At 37.3% G+C, this 17,897-nt stretch overlaps 1 protein-coding gene across 2 annotated transcripts; it reads left to right on the top strand.

Moving 5' to 3' along the window:
* Window positions 1-209: 209 nt before the first annotated feature.
* Window positions 210-17,630, top strand: LOC311079662 (uncharacterized protein). Of its 2 annotated transcripts, none has more exons than XM_084109279.1 (3): window positions 210-712; window positions 12,393-12,445; window positions 15,290-17,630. In XM_084109279.1, the coding sequence occupies exons 2-3, from the start codon at window positions 12,414-12,416 to the stop codon at window positions 16,020-16,022; spliced, it is 765 nt and encodes a 254-aa protein (XP_083965405.1). In that variant the 5' UTR covers window positions 210-712; window positions 12,393-12,413; the 3' UTR covers window positions 16,023-17,630. The 2 variants fall into 2 exon arrangements, with proteins under 2 accessions (XP_083965405.1, XP_083965406.1); XM_084109280.1 differs by having other exon boundaries at window positions 371-580.
* The last annotated feature ends 267 nt before the right edge of the window (window positions 17,631-17,897 follow it).

Genomic DNA, 17,897 nt, shown 5'->3' with positions numbered 1-17,897 from the left:
GCCCAGACGTCTAAAACAAGGCAAAATTTGGGCTGTCAGTGAAAATGTAATAGGTTTAGACGTCAGATTGCTTGCTGGGATGTTTGCTGGGTGTCTAACACATGCATTGCCTACACCGCATGACGGTCATTTGTGCTGCTGAAATGATTTCCCAGGGTGCCAGTGGTTTAAACGGTGTTTCCCAGTTCGCTGCGTTTTCCTGATCCCTCGTCACATGGTTTGTCATTAACGTGCCGAGCACAGGCCTTTCCTTGGACTCAGACTGCCATCTGAAATTCAAATGGACGTGTGCAGGAGGCACGGCAGAGCGGAGTCACGGGGGACCTTCATCATCTCGGAGTCGGAAGCAGTAACAGGGGAAAATAAACATAAGGAAGGAGGAGGAAGCGGCTGCGATGTGTGCGCGACGTCTTCAGGTCATGGAAGAAGTTTTTTTTGGGGACACTTCGCTTTTTGAGGTCGCTTCTGTTTTAGTATATTAGGAAATACGAACTGGGAAAATAAATGAACGCCGGAGTTATTCGTAAAATTGTAGCCCCTCTGGCAAACAACTACCACACCTTTATCATCAGTGTAACAGGTAAAGGTTTTCGCTTAACGCGCTTTTTCATTTAAGAGCTCAAGTTTTTCCTCTCACCTGTTGCGCGGATCTCAATATCTATACGGATTGAACGTTTGTACAATATGAAGACACATCTTTAAAAGATAAAAAGTAAGTCTACTTACTTTATTAGAACAAAAAATAAATGAATTGTTTGCCCGTATCATCGCCTTTTTGGGAATATGAGGGAGTTAAACAACATAAAAAGTCGATTAACTGGTGTTTGGTAAGACTTATTTTAAATGTTGATAAAGCCTGTGCTCGCACTGTGCATGTATTTACGCTAGAAGAAACACGGATTTACCTTGTCGTATGGAGGTGTAGTTTAGTTTTTTCACTGTTAAAAGATAGTTTACTCCAAAATAATTATAATAAAAAATACATCTAGCTCACTCTCATGTCAAACCTATATGACTTTTCCCTCTTTGGAACACAAATGGAGAAGTTTAAGAGTCTGTGCTGAGCAACATTTCCCCTGCAGTTACAATGAACAATGACTGAAGATATAAAGCCTCAAAAAGCAATACTTGTCTGCTGTAAAGCCTTCTGGAGCCATATGAGAGCTTTGTGTGAAGAACAGACTGAAATGTTGTTATTCACATTCAATTTCCCTATCATTGAGCTTATAACAGCTGTGACAATCATTGCTATTTCTTCCCTTTTGAGTCGCCATATATTGTCATTGACATTACTTTTACTGTGAACCGATGGCAGAAGAAAAAGGCTTTTACCTTAATAGGTGAAGGTGTGCAGTTTGTAATGTGACACTGAGGACTGAAGTAATGATGGCTGAAATGTCAACTTTGTCATCATGGGAATGAATTACATTTTAAAATAGAAAATTAAGTAGTTTAGTTTGTTTACACTGATTTTGTATCAAATAAATGCAGCTTTGGTTATCATAAGACTTTACCAACCCCAAACTTTTGAACGGTAGTGAATTAAATGACATCTTATTAAACCCTTTTGACACTTTTAAAGTTAAACCCAAAATTTTGGTGTACTTTTTATGCTGTATAATCTAGCATTTATCACGTTGTCATCTCCATATATGCTCGGTACGCTTGTGTTAATGTTTACAGTAGCCGTGAGGAGGGAGTGAGCAGGTTTATGCAGTTTGTGTTTACAGTCAGACTCAGTGTTTACTTTTGAGCAAGGTCTGCTGTGCTGTGAAGGTGTGGTCTGAGGTGACCAACAAAGGGCCACTGGGCCTCGTGCTCCATCAAGCTCCGGCATTTTACCTTGACATTTACACTGCTAGTGTGTACACAGACTAGTCTACATTGTACATCTGAGCATGACGTTGTGTAACACAAAGCAGCACCTTTTTCCATGGTTCACTATTCACAGTTTTAATCTCTCAATCTCTTTCCCTTTAGCCATTTCCCACTTTGTAAGCAGGGCTCTGTTTGAATGGCAGCACGTTTAACGATGATAAGGATTTTTTTAGTAGTCTGCAAAAAAAACAACTAAAAAAGAACATGTTGTGATGCACAAACCACCCAGGGCCTGTGTGTCTTCCATCTTGTGTGATCCCATGACTGTGGATCTCTGATCATGAGCGCTAGTGTTGCGTAGATTTCATGTAATAACGCAGTATTCATAGATGTACTGGAGAAGGTTTTGCTGCTCCGGAGCAAATGAGTGTCATGGGATGACTCTTAGAGAAATTGTTTAATTTTGGCCCTGCAGGCAAGATGTAAATGTTTAGAATTGGAAAATGTTCATTTGATTATCTCTTATGATTTGGCAGAATGCTGTAGCTACTATAATTGTAATCAAGTGGCACTGTATAATGTCTGTATGTAAGAACACAAATAACATAATTTAATATATATTAAGAGACTTCTTTCAAAAACAACAACACAAATCTTACTGAGACCAAACTTTTGAACGGTAGTGCATATATGCGTAACGATTAATATAATGTCAAATGTATCACACTATAGACATATTCTGAAAACAGGATTTCTTTCATTGAAGCTGGACATACAATTAGCCTATTAGTTATCAATGATAACTATTTCTAGAATTAGCATTCTTGTAGCTCAAACAGTAGAGCATGTGACATGAAGGTTATACGTCTGATTCCCAGGCATTCACCATTTACTGTTTTTAAGCTTTCTGAATTTCAGCCTGTTTTAATTTTTTCGTTACTACTTACGAAAAAGTGCACTTTTTTAAAGGCTGTATTGTTCTCTCGCTGTAGAAGACGCTTCATGTGGTAACTGGTTTTATTCAAGTTAAAATATTTATGATGCATCAACCTGACTACATTTGGTTACAACAACAACAACATTTCCCAGGGTCAGATGAGGTATAAATGACATCTTAAGGTAACGACCTCACAATTTCACTTTTTATTGCACTACTCAATTTATGTACATGATTAGGATATTCCGATTTTTTAAATCAGATATAAGACAATAGAATATGTATGTGTACAAGGAAGCGGCATTTGGGGACTAGATGTTGAATTTTAGCCCTGCAAGCAACTAAATGCAAAAAAAGAGACTCTTTTATCAGTATGACACAGTTTTTATGCCTCAGGATGTAAGGTGGATCCTTGTTTTGTATATTTAGCGTATATTAAGTGATGATGCAGTCTCAAGAGGGCTGATTGTGTAAGCGCTGGTCTTCTGGTAATGAGGTCATGGCAACAGTGTCCAGGGCAGCACACCCACATTTGGCAGTATTTCAAGACATATTAAAAAGGAGCTTTAAACACGGTTATATTTTACACGGATGTGATATTTAGCTGGTCCAAACATTTGGAGAAATATGTGAGATGTTCGTCATTGGATAGTCACTTTTTTTTTTTGTTGATCCAACCAGATAAATAAAGATACAGAAATTACACTTTTAAATGTTTCCAGCTTTGTGATGGATTCTTCATGTTTCTTCCATTGTTAATGACCCTTGTCAGTTTCATGCCATCTGTCTGAGTCCATATGGCGTAAATACTGTAGAAATGAACGGGAGCATAACACATGCTGAGGGAAAGAGAAATGCTAAACCAGTTTTCCCACTTGTCTAAACCACACCTTCGTGAATCTGATCCCTCTATGTATTAATGTATTAACCCTCCACCTGTACAAGACAGACACATCATCCAATACTCAGTACACACACGTACACACACGTACACGTATTGGTGGATAACCTAATATCCTTACTATCCCTCTCTCTCTCTATTTGTGTATTAGCTAATGAACTTTGTGAAAGATTGGCCCTGTCATTAAGGTAAAAAATATTGTTTAAGAGTAAGCCATTACCCCAGAGGCGTATATCTAAATGTAAGTCCTTGTAAATGACCCAGAACTGTGTGCGCCTTCGATTTGTGGAAATGTAAATTTGCTTCTTTTCCTGTGTTCGGGTGGACAGGGTTGTGTAATGTTTTGACTGATAACATAAACCAGCATTTTAGCATAATAGACTAAACTGAGATGCTGCCACAACAGAGATCAGCTTCCTGTTCACTCGTACATTAAATAGATGCATTGTACACAACAAATAGCTTGGATGTAATGTAAAGAAGCTGGGTGTTTCTTGATCTATAGACACAGTTGCAGTGCAAGTATAGATAATATGAATTTCTGCTCACTTTCAGCAGACTCCCGCGCTCTTTAGAATATTTGCAGTACATTCACAGCAGATGGTTCAAAATCCAAAAATATAAAAGTGAGGTGAGCAACGCTATGCATTTTGCAGCCTTCTTCTGCGTCATTTTTACCAAGCAACAGGGGTAAACAGCTGCTGCTTTGATGCAAATGCACAAACGCGGTTCAGACCCAAATTATATAATGTTAACACAATCCAGCTGGGGCAATCGATCTCTGGTTCGGAACAGGCAATCAAACTAAGTGTGAAAGCAGCCTAAAAGGTTTTGGAAACTTCTTGCAATGCTTTATTCATACTTTTCAAACGCTTTATTATACATAGATTTTATTAGTTTACCCTTGTGCCAGACATTCATTCATTCTTAAACAATACACATACAAATATTCTTCAAAATTATAATGATTCTAAACAAATAGTGAAATAATCATAAACCATTTCAAAACTTATTGTATAAAAATGATTTACCCCCTAATGTCCCCATATCATTTCCATCAGGACCAACAACTGCCCTTAATACAGTTTTTGTAAATAGTTAATGTACTTTGTTACCAAGAAGTCAGTGTCAGTGAAATATGAGACAATGATGTGTTTAAAAACAAGATAAATATCATTTGTAAACTTTTTTTTATTTATTGTGAATTATTTCCAAGCTGTAATTTTATCAAATAATAATACAAATATATATATTATTTAATTTTTATGTTGTATTCATAAAAATGCTAGCTATGACATTAGCCATAGCAAGACAAAATGTTCGAAATGTCCACAGAATGCCATTAACTCCTTCCCCCGCCATTGACGGAATTTTCTGGCAATCCATGTATTCACAGTTATACGTTAGGCGGAACTATTACACATAGGGCCTATACTGAAAGAGTCTCCGGATCAAAACACAGACAGAGAAGAAGCAGAAACGAGCGATAGCATATGTAAGCAGATGCACATGTAAAATAACCTGATCATCAACCTTCAACAGCATATAAATCAAAACATTACATTACAGTGACATTACTGACTGGGTGCTGGTGGACACGATCTATTAAATCTATGTTTTGATCATTGTTCGGAATCTGATCTGGATCTGAACGTGATTTTCTCAGCTTTTTGCTCCAAAATTTAGCTTTTTTATCAAACTTACCCACATTCAAGTGTTGATAAAAAAGAATGCACAAAGCTAGTTTGTTTTTGTTTTAAAGCAGAGGCTCTGTTCTTTTTGTCCAGATATTAATAAAACAATTAATAAAATATTCTGGGGGCCATGAAATTGACAGAAATGACAGAATTCTTAGTAAGACATGCATGTACAATATTGAAAATTGTTAGCAGACAAATTAAACAAACTAGTGAAAATGTGAAAACACCCTTTTATAAGCTGCTTTCTATGAAGCAATAATAAAAAAGAAAACAGGACGGCGGCAGCGTCTTACAGGTGTCTGTGAGAGGATTTCAATGTGTCAGAGCTGTATAAGTGAAATCAGCTGGTCATTAATAGCTCTGATTATCTCTTGATACTGGTTTATCTGTCAGTTTGCTTCACATTGTTCTCAACAAATTGAAAGGAAATGAACCATTAGTGGCTCGTGTGTTTGTTTATCTTGGCTGTGGAAGGCCAGTGCATGTGTGTAGGTTTGTGTTGGCACACACCGCAGTTGAACCAGTTTAAGGGATTTGAACATTTGAGTAATGCTCAGAGCAGAGCATCTTCTAAAAAGTGTTTGTGTGTGTGCGTCGATCAGTCATACTGTGTGTCTGCCTTTGAGCCTAAATGCGTAAAGTCTGTGATTTAATGCTATCGCTGTGTGTGTGGATGCCTACCTGTTTGTATGTGTGTGTGTGTGTGTGTGTGTGTGTGTCCTATAGGTTAAGGGCTAAGGAATGGAAAAACCCCTCATTTTGTTGCAGGAGATTAAGCATTTGTCACTTTCAAGGCACAGGCCAGAAAGCTGAACTGGAGGGCACACATTCTACAGTGATGAGAAATTCCCTTCTCCAATTTATTCCAATGGAGAAATGTCTGCCAGTGGCATATAGCTCAGTTTTCAATCTGCCTCAGTTTCAGCCCGCAATCTCCAGTAATCTCTCCAGGAATCACCTTTCTCAATGGAACATTTCAATTCTGGATATAGAGTCCTGGATATGCCATTCATCATAACTTCATATCAAATTCTCTTGAATCTGTTAATCTTCTGGCCATCCGTGATGAGAGTTAAAATCCTGTAATTGTTTCTTAAAGAGCATGGTTAGTGATGAAATTCGCCGATTTGCAACCATCTTTGTGTTGTTTCAATTTCAGTTCTAGTATATGTAAATTAACAATGTCTTTCTCCTTTACCTGCACACATATATCCCTGTTTATTTGTCTGCTAGTTTTTGTCAGCTTTTTAAAAACTCCTGATCAAACTTCTGCATTTGGCACAAAATCAGAAGTGCATTATGGGTGTTGAAATGTTTGGCAAAAGGCAACGCCACAGCCCTTTATCTCTGTTTTCTCTACTCATTTCACAAGTTCACACTTACAAATAATCAGATAATCAGTAAAAGAGTATGCATATTTGGCGTGCTGTCTGAGGGGAGGGCTCTGAGCTCGGGATTTGGCCCGAACCAAGAGCACTCCTCCCGTATCCCTGGCTGGGATAGGAACCAGCCAATAGTGAGGAGTCGTGGTGGCGGAGGGATGCAGAAAACTGTTGAGGAACAAAGGCAAGTCTGCTATGTACTGTATATAGTTATATATACATGTAAGCCTCCTCTCGTGCTGATTGGATGGATCATTTGAACGTGTTCCTCCCAAACTTTAATAAAACATCATGTAGTACAAACTTAATTTATTCTCATGTTTCTATAGCCAGGTGTTATTAAAAGCCCATCTTGCCAGTGGTGAATTACCCTTTTAATGATTTGTTTGAACCAGTGTTGTTAACTAAAACTATTAAAAACATTTTCCTTGAAATAAAAAAGATACTTAAACATTTTGTCATGGCAACTAAATGGAATAAATTATGTTTAAAGGGTTAGTTCACCCAAAAATTAAATGTCTGTCTGTAATTACTCACCCTCATGTTGTTCCAAACCCATAAGACCTTCATTCATCTTCGGAACACAAATGAAGATATTTTGGATGAAATCCAAGAGGTTTCTGTCACTCCATAGACAGCAACGTAATCGCCACTTAGTAAAGACATGGTTAAATAGTCCATGTGACTACAGTGGCTCAAACTTAATGTTATGAAGCGACGAGAATACTTTTTGTGTGTGAAAAAACAAAAATAATGACTTTATTCAACCATTTCTTCTCTTCCCTGTCAGTCTCTGATGCTGTTCACGTTGTAAACACAGTGCAGCGCTTCTTGGTTCTACGTCAGAACGTCGGCTCAGTATTGGCTGGCTCCTGCATCAGCACCACACGCATGAGTCGTGGTGCTCACTTGAACAGCGTCGAAGACTGACAAGGAAGAGAAGAAATTGTTAAAGGCAAACAGTGACCGTTTTTATCAAACAGCGACCCCTAGAGTCGCTGTGGAGTACTTGTGTTTAACGTTACTGTCGTCAATACCACTCACGCAGTGCCGTCTCTGCACTCTTCCGACCGCGCTTTCTTCATTTTCTTCGTCGACTCTGCCATGATTCACATCTGAAATGTGTACTAGTGTCTTCCATAGAGGCTGCTTGTTGATGTATGTGACGTCGTGCCGTAAAGCAAGTCGTGATTCTTGCGAGATTTGGCAGGGTGGCACCTCTCAAACCTGCATTGCTGGTTCCTTGCCCTCATTTCTGCCGCTTTGCTGTCGGGATGATTAAACCACTGTAGTATTATACTATTATAGTATTATTTTAACAATGTCTTTACTACTTTTCTGGGCCTTGAACGTGGTTTTGACGTTGCTGTCTATAGGGGGGTCAGAAAGGCTCTCGGATTTCATCAAAAATATTTGAATTTGTGTTACGAAGGTCTTACGAGTTTAAAACGACATGAGAGTGAGTAATTAATGACATACATTTCATTTCTGGGTGAACTAACCCTTTAAGTTGAACTAAAACTGAACTAAAATTAGACTAAAACTAAATTTAAAAAAAAGACTAAAACTTCAACTAAAAATACTATAATTTTTTGCCTCGTTAGTTTACCCAAAATCTCAGTCTTCCAATGAAAATGACAGATTTCCTGCTGGTGATATATGCCCCTCCACAACTGACTGCAAGCTCACATTCAGATCTGCTGTCATTTAGTCAACAACCGATGGATAGAAGCAAGTCCCCATCCTACATCCAAGTCCCCCCCATAATCCAAGACTTTAATCCATAAACCAAAGACTTTAATCTTTCATTCTAATAATAAGTGTGTTAACCATACATGAAACTTATGTCAGTGTAGTGATGGAAAGGTAGACGGTGTTCTATGCTGACTGCTGTAAAATGCAATAATCCCTAGCAGCTGACAAAGAGGTTCCCAGGTGCCGGTGTCGTACTCCTGCTGTCAAACAGCTGTGCCACATCTGCCTGCTAATCACCTAGCAAAGCTCTAGCCAGTTTCTTGTGTCCATGGCAATCAAGTTATGTTTCAGGATAATTTGTCTATAAATGTCTTCCAAATTTTGAATAAAGTATCTTAATAATACAGTAAGTATAGAATTACAGTATACTTAACATTGTATGCATGTCATATATACATCTAACCAACTTGTTAATTAGTGGTAGAAGGCTTCAGTTCTTAATCACATTTTAAAATGTTCATTACTCAAATTCAAGACAATAAATCTTTCAGAAATTTCTTTCACATACAGACGTCATATTGACTCGCAGTAAAGACTCTTCTAGTCTAATTGCAGTGTGTTTTGAATTTTTCCACTTGTTAAACCATTTGCCTTTCTGTCACAGCGACTGGCTCGTCAGTAAACATGCACAACAAATATTGCTTAACTTGATATACCTGTTAAATTGAGCCTTAGTCTTAGTTTCAATCACATTTGATGCAACAAGTGAATTAATTTAAGTCATTTTTGCTTCCTTAATTCTTAACTATCAACATTACATTTAATTCAGTTGTGTTCAAATTAATGTTTTTACACTCGATTGGGGCATAATTAAATGAAAATGTAATGTAAATCTGTGCAACTAAAATGAAAACGTTACAGTTAATTTAAAGTTTCACTTAAAATGTTTAGTGAAATAATAAAATATAAATACTGGCTACAAAAAGAATAAAAGAAATAAAAAAGTGAAAAAGTTGAAGTAGGCTACTAAAATTATTAAAACTAAGTGAAATAATTAAATTAATAAAAAAACAATAACTAATAAAAATGACAAAAACACACAATTACTAAAACTAAATAATATTAAAACAACACTGATGGAAACGGTCTTCACAATGTGATTATATTGGTCTGTTCTGCATTGGCTTTAAATGTTTGTCTCTAACATATAGAACACGTGAGGTGACTTTTCCATGCCTCTCTCTGGAGAAAGGGAGGGAGTCTGGGAGTTAGGGCTGCACGATATATCGTTTTAGCATCGCTCTTGCGACGTGCGCATCTGCGATAGTCACATCAAAGGATGTGTGATGTCAAGTATGGGCATTGATCCGTACGGATCAGGGACCACACAATTTTCGGAACTTTAACCATCGTATAGAGAAAGTTTATCATGTTCTGTCTTATTAAACAACAAAACGCACAGAAAACATATTTGTAGCTTTAAAAAAGATTATATTTAACTTTAAAGATTATGCAGTGTTATTTTACATTTGATTATTGAATTTCTATACCTGAATACTGTTAGACTTACCTGAACACATACAAACTGTTTATTTTTTATTTTTTTTATTATTATTTGTATCTTTGTTCTATTGTATTTACCTATGATTATATTTTGTTTATTATTTTCTATGCAGATGCACTCCCCTACAAAATCACCACAATCATTCTAGAATGATTCATTCTTTCCAAATAGAGCTATTCAAGTCATCTGGTGAAATTGTTTGTTTTCATATCGCAACATCTACTACAGAAAAACAAAATATTGTCAGGTATATGTCCGTTTTTTCCAATATCGTTCAACCCTACTGGGAGTGTCTGTTCTATTAGATGGATTTTTTCCCCAGACAGAACCATCAATTATTTACAAGGCAACTTGCTCATAAAGAGCACAAGAAAGGCCAAAGCATGAAATGGCCCGACAGGCCGTGGAAAGGTCAAAGCATCTGTGTTGCTTTTCACAAAATGAGGATATATTAATAACATTTTATTTTACTGGCCACTGTTAGGAGTAATCTAGAATGTCACAAACACATGTGACTGTCCGTCCTTGTGTCCTGAAGGCACATACCTGACAATATCATGCCAAGTTGACTCCATATGTCATGTCACAAAATGAAATGTCCCAATATGGCCTGGCAGATATTACTGAAAGAGTTGTTGTGAGAGATCACACCTGTCACCTGTGGAAATGGCACAATATAATCTGAACACATCAGCCAATCAGAGTGGTTTATCCCTGTCATTAGTGCTCCTTCCCACTTTGCCTATTTATACTGCGCCCTAAAAGTATGTACTCTTTTTGTGAAGAAAAAGTACATACCTTTGAGTGCGTAGCAGAAGAGTAGACAAGCTTTGGTACATGCAGTCATAAACAAGTCACGTCATACATTTGCATCTTTAATGGACACTCTGTCACATAGTTGCATGCATCCTGTTACAATAAACTGGCCTGTCAATCATCTTCTCACAGTTAACATCCTCCACATTATATTTCATTTAATTTCCAACCATATTGGAGAGAAAAGTGGCAAACACTTGATGCATTTAAAAAAGTTAATGGCCAAACGGATCTTTATAAAAGTTAACATTGTTGTTGCAGATTAAATATAACACAGATAACATTAGATACATATTTTTATCAGGTTAAATGTTTATTATTATTCACTCAAACCCCTTTATCGAAACCTCTCTACTTAACCGTTGGTCGTGCATATCCGCCATGTTTGTAGTTTTTAACACATTTTATTGGTGTTTGTAGTTCTGAATCGAATCCTCCTCCAAAGCGCAGTGGGTTGTGTGCAATATTAGCCATTAGAGTGTGCACGGATCCACATTTCGAAAATTTACTGGAAATAGTAGACGATCCAGGGACTTTTCGCATAGCATACTATGCTTTGGGACACACTTATTCTAATCTCACATACTATTTAGGATAGATAGTAAGTATGCACATTAGAAATCCTAAAAAAGGAATGGCACATTTGGTGCAGACCCATGTTTTGGTTCAGTTGGTTAGTGTGCACAAGCAAAATGTACCCGAGTCCGCTTGTGAAGATGGTCTGCCGTGGTTCACAGTTGTTCGCTAACAGAGTTTGGGACTTTAAGTTTATTCTTGAGCAGTTCCGATTTCTTTCCCGTGTCAGCAGGTCTCTTTACACTGATATAACCGTGATCACGTCCACATGTTCCAACAGCTGAGGTGAAGAATTAGCACACTTACTGAATAGCCCTTTGTTGAAATCATGTTCACTCTCCTAAGCACTGATTCAGTAGCCTAGCTCTGGCACAACATTTCATTCTTCAAATACCTTTTTAACAAATGTAACATGAGTATTGCAATCAACACATTAGTCTACAAGTACACTGTAAAAAAAAATATCCTGTTGATTTTGTGCAAAAAAAAATGTTTTAGGTATTATGGGATGGTATATTGGTGTCTGTATAATTTTACAATTTATATTTCATTGTAATATATTGTTAATATACCAATACTTAAACTACCAAACTCTGCTGTGTGCCTTAATACATACTGATAACCACATAGAAAGACACATGATGAATGAGAGATCATCATAAGTGGCCTGTCCATAAAACATGGCCAATATGTAGACTGTGCAGTGGGTCATACACACAAGACAGTAAACTAATGCAATAAACATGAACAACAACATACAACACAAAACACCCTAATTATTGAGGAAAAACTAAAAATGAATCAAATTATTTAATTATAAAATATACCACTTCTGGGAATGTCCTTTTACTATTGTAAAATTGACTGCAATTCATAGTTTTTTACTTGCAGAAACACTACATTTGACAGTATTTTACAATAAAAGCATATGGTAAGGTAAGTAAAGTTAATGTACAATCTCTAGAATGTTAAACAAACAGTGACCCCTTTTGTGTCTCCACAGGTTCTCTACACAACTGTCCAGATGGGTTGCAGTTGCTGTAGGATGATAAAAGGGTAAGACGGAAAGTATAAATAGTAGAGATTGTTTTTATTCTCAAGTATTCTGTCTTGAAGATCCTGATATTTCTCACATAGCTGCTGTTGTTTAACAGCAATGTCAGATTGTGGTCTCTCAAAACTTGACCTGAGAATTGATTATTTTTTCAAACTGTGATTCAGCAGTGCTCTGTTCTCTGTCAGTGGACGTATTCCTTTGGTTTATATCTTACACTTCAAAATATATGTGGGTTGTTTTGATGCAAAAAGTTTAATTCACAGTAAATACACAGATTCACACTCTCAAACTGCCCTTTAATTGCTTAATGTCACATTTCTGGGCTTAGCTTGAGCTGCGAGAATTGCCTCATGCGAATACTACAAATACATGCTTTCTTATGGCATTTGACATTAGCGTGTACTGTAGTCTGATTGGCTTAGTGTCAAATCTGCGAAACAACACCCACACATTTGAACTTGATTTAATATGATGTGAAAGTATACAATTCTAAGAGTTTAGCAAGATAGTATCAGGATGTTCTACTACATAAAATTGTATCTTAATACCACAGGCCCACTTGTTTTAACATACATACTTAAGGGATCTAATCCTGCTCCTGCGAGGCCACCTTAATGAAAACTCTAATTAAACACACCTGAACCATGTAATCAAGAAATATCCAGGCAGTTTTTTTGGAGCATGTGGAGTTAATATCTGCAGGAAAGCGGCCCTTCCAAGAGCAGCGTTAGAAACCCCTGACGTATCGTTTGCATCTGCATATGAGTGTTAGATACTTGCTAAATTTCCTTAATGTATTATTACTGTCAGAACTGTGGCACAGTGGGTTGTGCACATGTTTAAGACATTTAAGTGCTGTTGGCTTATAAGGAGCCAGGTACGAGCCAGCTCTCTTATGCCTACTTTCCTGTCTGCACTCTTCTGTCCTATAAAATAACATGCAAAAAGTACAAAAAAAATATTTCTTCATACTTTGTTCATGTATTAAAAATTGCAGTGACCACTTTTCTTCATCTTAAAGTAAAATATTTAAACATCACAAAATTACCCTTTTACAAGGGGTTGTGTGCAATGTTAGGTGAAAAGATGCACATTTTTGAAAATCCATTGGGAAAAGTATGCAGTCTGGGAACTGTTTAGGGTGGATAGAATGTGAAAAGTTCCCAGGCTTTTCTTGCATTATGTCAAATGCTGCTGCTGATAAACATTAGCATTCTACTCTGTTGCAACTTTTACCAGGCAAAACGGCTTTCATTACTAGTAGGCAGTGTGTGTTTTTATGGGGGTAATGTTTACTCAAGTTAAAATATCTTACCCTGTCAGGTAGAGTGGAAAATTCCATTTTATCCACCCTGAAACTGTTAATCTAAAATGGATTTAAGCAGAGATGGGTGCTCAAACATGTGGAGAATTTATAATGAATCTGTGTAGTGAAAATGGTCTCATGTAATACATTGCATCAGATACACTAAATGTATTGAATATGACCGTGGAGACGCACAAGGACAGGCAGATAAATACATGAAAATCTTTTGAGTTTGACTTTGGCTGAATAACCTGCCTCTATTTTTCCATGTGGATTTTCAGCTGGCAAAGGGCGTGAAAAACAGAAGGATCTCAGCAGGAAGTGTCTGACAAAAATACACCAGGCACACTTTGCCACACACACACACACACACACATACAATAGGTTTTGATACATGTCTCTCATTCTCTTGTTGTTTTCAGAATTCTTGTTCTCTCCCTGTTTACTGCCTATTTACAGTGTAATTTGGTGTAAAGATAGAAATGGAAATATTGTTATGTCATAACGTGGAAAAACAAATCCCTAAAAGAGGAAATAGGACACATACAATGTTATCACTCATAGTAAACCTGTTTTTATGAATGCCGTTTCGCTACAGTGACTGTGCTTTCGTCAGTAAGGCCGTTTGCCTGTGCTATGCAAATTATTTCAGGTTATCAAGTTACAGATTTTATTACAGCATTTTAAAAGAAGTTGTGTATTCGGGGTATCTTTTGAAATTTCACAACAAATCCTGTTACATTTCACAAAATATCTTTTTCATTCTGGTCGCTAATATATTCAGTATCGGAATGATCTTGGAGGGAGAGCGAACGCAACATTCCAACTTAAAAAAAAAGCTCTTTGCTTCAAGGTCAACCATCGGTCAACCACTAGTTTTGAAACAGTGTTATTTGACTTTATATTTTATATGACTGGTTATTGAATAGGGGTGTAACAATATATCGTGTCACAATATATCGCAATACAAAAATGCAACAATATGTATCGTGGATATAGTGACAATATGTATTGTGTATAGCTCACCCAAAATCAAAATTATTGTGAGAAAATATTCAAGTTTACAGAGATTTAGTGTCAGTACTACATTAAATTACTATATATAATGTATAATAATGCAATGGGGGAATATTTGTGTAAAAAGATTACCTACATTATTTTAGATATATCTAGTCAGTGACAGAGTGCAAGCATATTCATCTAAAATAATTCTTTATTTTCAGCTTCAGAATCATATCTTTATTCTGGTGTCCCCATTGTTCTGTGCATTGGTTTACCAGCTCCTAGTCTATTCATTTCCACACCCAACGTAACACCAAATTTAGCATTTTAATCAACAGTACATTTTTTGTTAACCTTTTACCATATGTCTTGGAGTATCGCACTAGTATGGTATTGTGAGTTCAGTATTGTGACATGAGGGTATCGTAACACCTCTATTATTGAATCCAAAGTGGGTTATAATGTTTATTTCCACTAAAAAGACCACCAAAAGTAATTTCATTAAACCCTTTTCTCAACCCCCTCTCTGTTTCAGTTACATCTATGACCCCTCAGTCCCAGTAGATGTTCCTGGTCGGAAGCGGGACCCCACCGGCAGCTCTCTGTATCAGTCTCACACATTCCCCGAGGAGGCGGACCACATCCACAAGAAGCAGGGCTTCCACAACCTGGGATACAGCACCCAGCCCAGCCCAACCAAACTCGACATAGACAACAACCACATCAACCGGCTCCATGCTAATATTCCAGGTGAGCAGATCCGATCGAGCCCAGCGGAGGCTGACCCGAGCCTCTACATCCTCCAGCCCGAGGGCGAGGGGACGCCCGTAAAAGCTGCTCCAAACTCACACGCCAACCAACCCTTACAGAACGAGCTGATGTTGGGAACGGAACCGGGTAAGCGAGAGGAGAGATTCCGAGACTCTGGCCTGGGCAGCGGGGGGATAACAGACGGGACAGAGGGATCGGATGGTTATCCCTATGGACAAGAGGAAGAAGACGAGGACAGGAAGAGCAGGCTGGCCGGTACTCCAGACACAGCCGATGAGGAAAGCGTGCTGTCTGTGGACATGCACACCAGCAGTACAAGCCTCTCCTCAGCAGACACGAAGCTCATGGTAGAGGACAGAGAAGAGAAAGAGCCCTCGATTGTGATAGGAGAGCAAGAGAGAGAGAAAGAGATGGATTGTGTGAGCGTCACTGAATCAATGGTGGCCGAGGCTTTGGCCGCCCTGGACGCAGCGACTGCGGGAGAAGATTCTGAGTGACGGTCAGGTGACGCACTACTAAGATTTCCATACTCGCTCTCTCACTCGCTCTCCACCTTTGAATACAGCCAAATTATAGTGCTTATAAAATGGAGCTTTCCTACACTCTGTTTGTAGGTACTTCTATTTTGAATGGAAAAAAATCAAATGAAGACTTGATAACAGGAACTGCTGCTTGTTTACACAACAAAAATTGACTATTTATGAGATGTACTGAGCAAATGACGGTCATCTGTGCAGTCGGATTCAGAGGCATGGACAAACTCCATTCTCACACCAAACAGAACAGATTTTTTCTCTGTGCTGTTTGCGTATACAGCATAATAATCAAATAAGCTGTTTCTTATCATCAAATATTATTTCAACGTGATGAAAGCCCTCTCCTTCTGTAGCTTCCGTGTGGAGGTCGGGCTAAATCAAAGCACTTCATAATTATTTTCATACATTTTCTATACAAAGAAGTGGTGAAAAGCAAATAAGCCAGTGTCCTGGGGTGGGGTTACTTCTGTGCTTATTGTACTTTTAGAGATGTTCTATAATTATCAAACTGCTTATACAGTGAAATCAAGCTCAGTCAACTTAGTCTCAACAGATCAATATGCTATTTCTTGCTTGTTACACTGTGAATATATAATATACCCTCATAGAGCTGTAGGAGGACATGTGCTTTATTTGTACACATAAATGTACAGCAAGAAATGGAAAGAGATTGTGGGTGAATCTCATGAAAACAGATTTCAACCTGAAATTAAAAATAGGGAAATTTTATTTTGCATAAAAATGCATATTTATTCTTTTAAATTAAATATTTTATTAAAATACAATAAAACTATCATAACATATACATACTATGTACAATATAAGTCATATATTTAGAGAACTGTGACAGTGCAGTAAAGAAAATCTGATTAGAAAATACTTAATTGTCATGAAAATAATGTGACAATCTTAGTGGTAAAAAAAAAAGCTTATTTTATGCAAAATATAATTTCTTTTTTCCTTATATTTTTTCATATCCATTCATTTATAGATTCTGTGGGATTCACCCTTGTATATTTATGTTCATTGTGCACTGTGGACTATTGGGGTTTGAAAACGGTAGCGTGTAGAGCAGATTCAGGCCAGTGATGGTAGTTGATGCTCTACACTCAGGGGTTAAGCGCTTAACTAGTCCTGGTTAACTATCAGAGGCCTGATGAAAAGAACCCTTCTATGATCACTAGAACTCTATCTCATGCAAACATTCCTATACATTAGATTTTTCACACAAAAAAAACTAAAACTAATGTAGCCCCCATATACAATAAATATATATTTTTTTTTTTGAATTTGCACGGTACTTTATGAAGGTCATTGAGTATTTCCAAATGTTTTACCAAGTGTGCATTGGTTGAACTTTATGTATTGGTCTAAATCATTTCTTTTAAACATGTTAATGAGTAAATGTTATCGACAAGAAGTGATTTTCTAATGACATGGCATTGAATGATTTGAATCTATTGCACATTCACAGTGAATACACTGTGTTAATATTCCATTCTTTCTGCCTTTACAAGAGGACTAAATTGTCACATGAAACTGGGGAAAAATAAAAAACAATATGCTTGATCATAAGACTTGCGATGCAATCTGTTGACATTTCTGTCTTGTGGCTAATGATGCCATTGGGCCCTTTATATAATCTAATCATATCTCCCCCCTCCAGGCCTCACTGGACAGTGGAAGACATGTCCTGAAGTATGTGTATGACTGCTATATTGTGCTGAAATCCAAAGAGATCACATATTGAGAATTGTGAGGTTTGTAAAGGTCTGCAAAAAGCCTGATGATAAAATATTAAAACATGCTTAAGATATTATGGACTATTTTATTTTC

The sequence above is a fragment of the Abramis brama genome (genome assembly GCF_963993115.1).
Source record: "Abramis brama genome assembly, chromosome: 3".
Lineage (NCBI taxonomy): Eukaryota > Metazoa > Chordata > Actinopteri > Cypriniformes > Leuciscidae > Abramis > Abramis brama.
Note: the sequence above shows the minus strand (reverse complement) of the source record. Positions and strands in the feature narration are given on the sequence as shown.

What these genes read in the sequence shown, in the direction of transcription:
- LOC311079662 (XM_084109279.1), top strand. Translation starts at nt 12,414, where the DNA reads ATGGGTTGCAGTTGCTGTAGGATGATAAAAGG. An exon ending in TGCTGTAGGATGATAAAAGG is followed by an intron (nt 12,446 to 15,289) that starts GTAAGACGGAAA and finishes TCTCTGTTTCAG; the next exon opens with TTACATCTATGACCCCTCAG.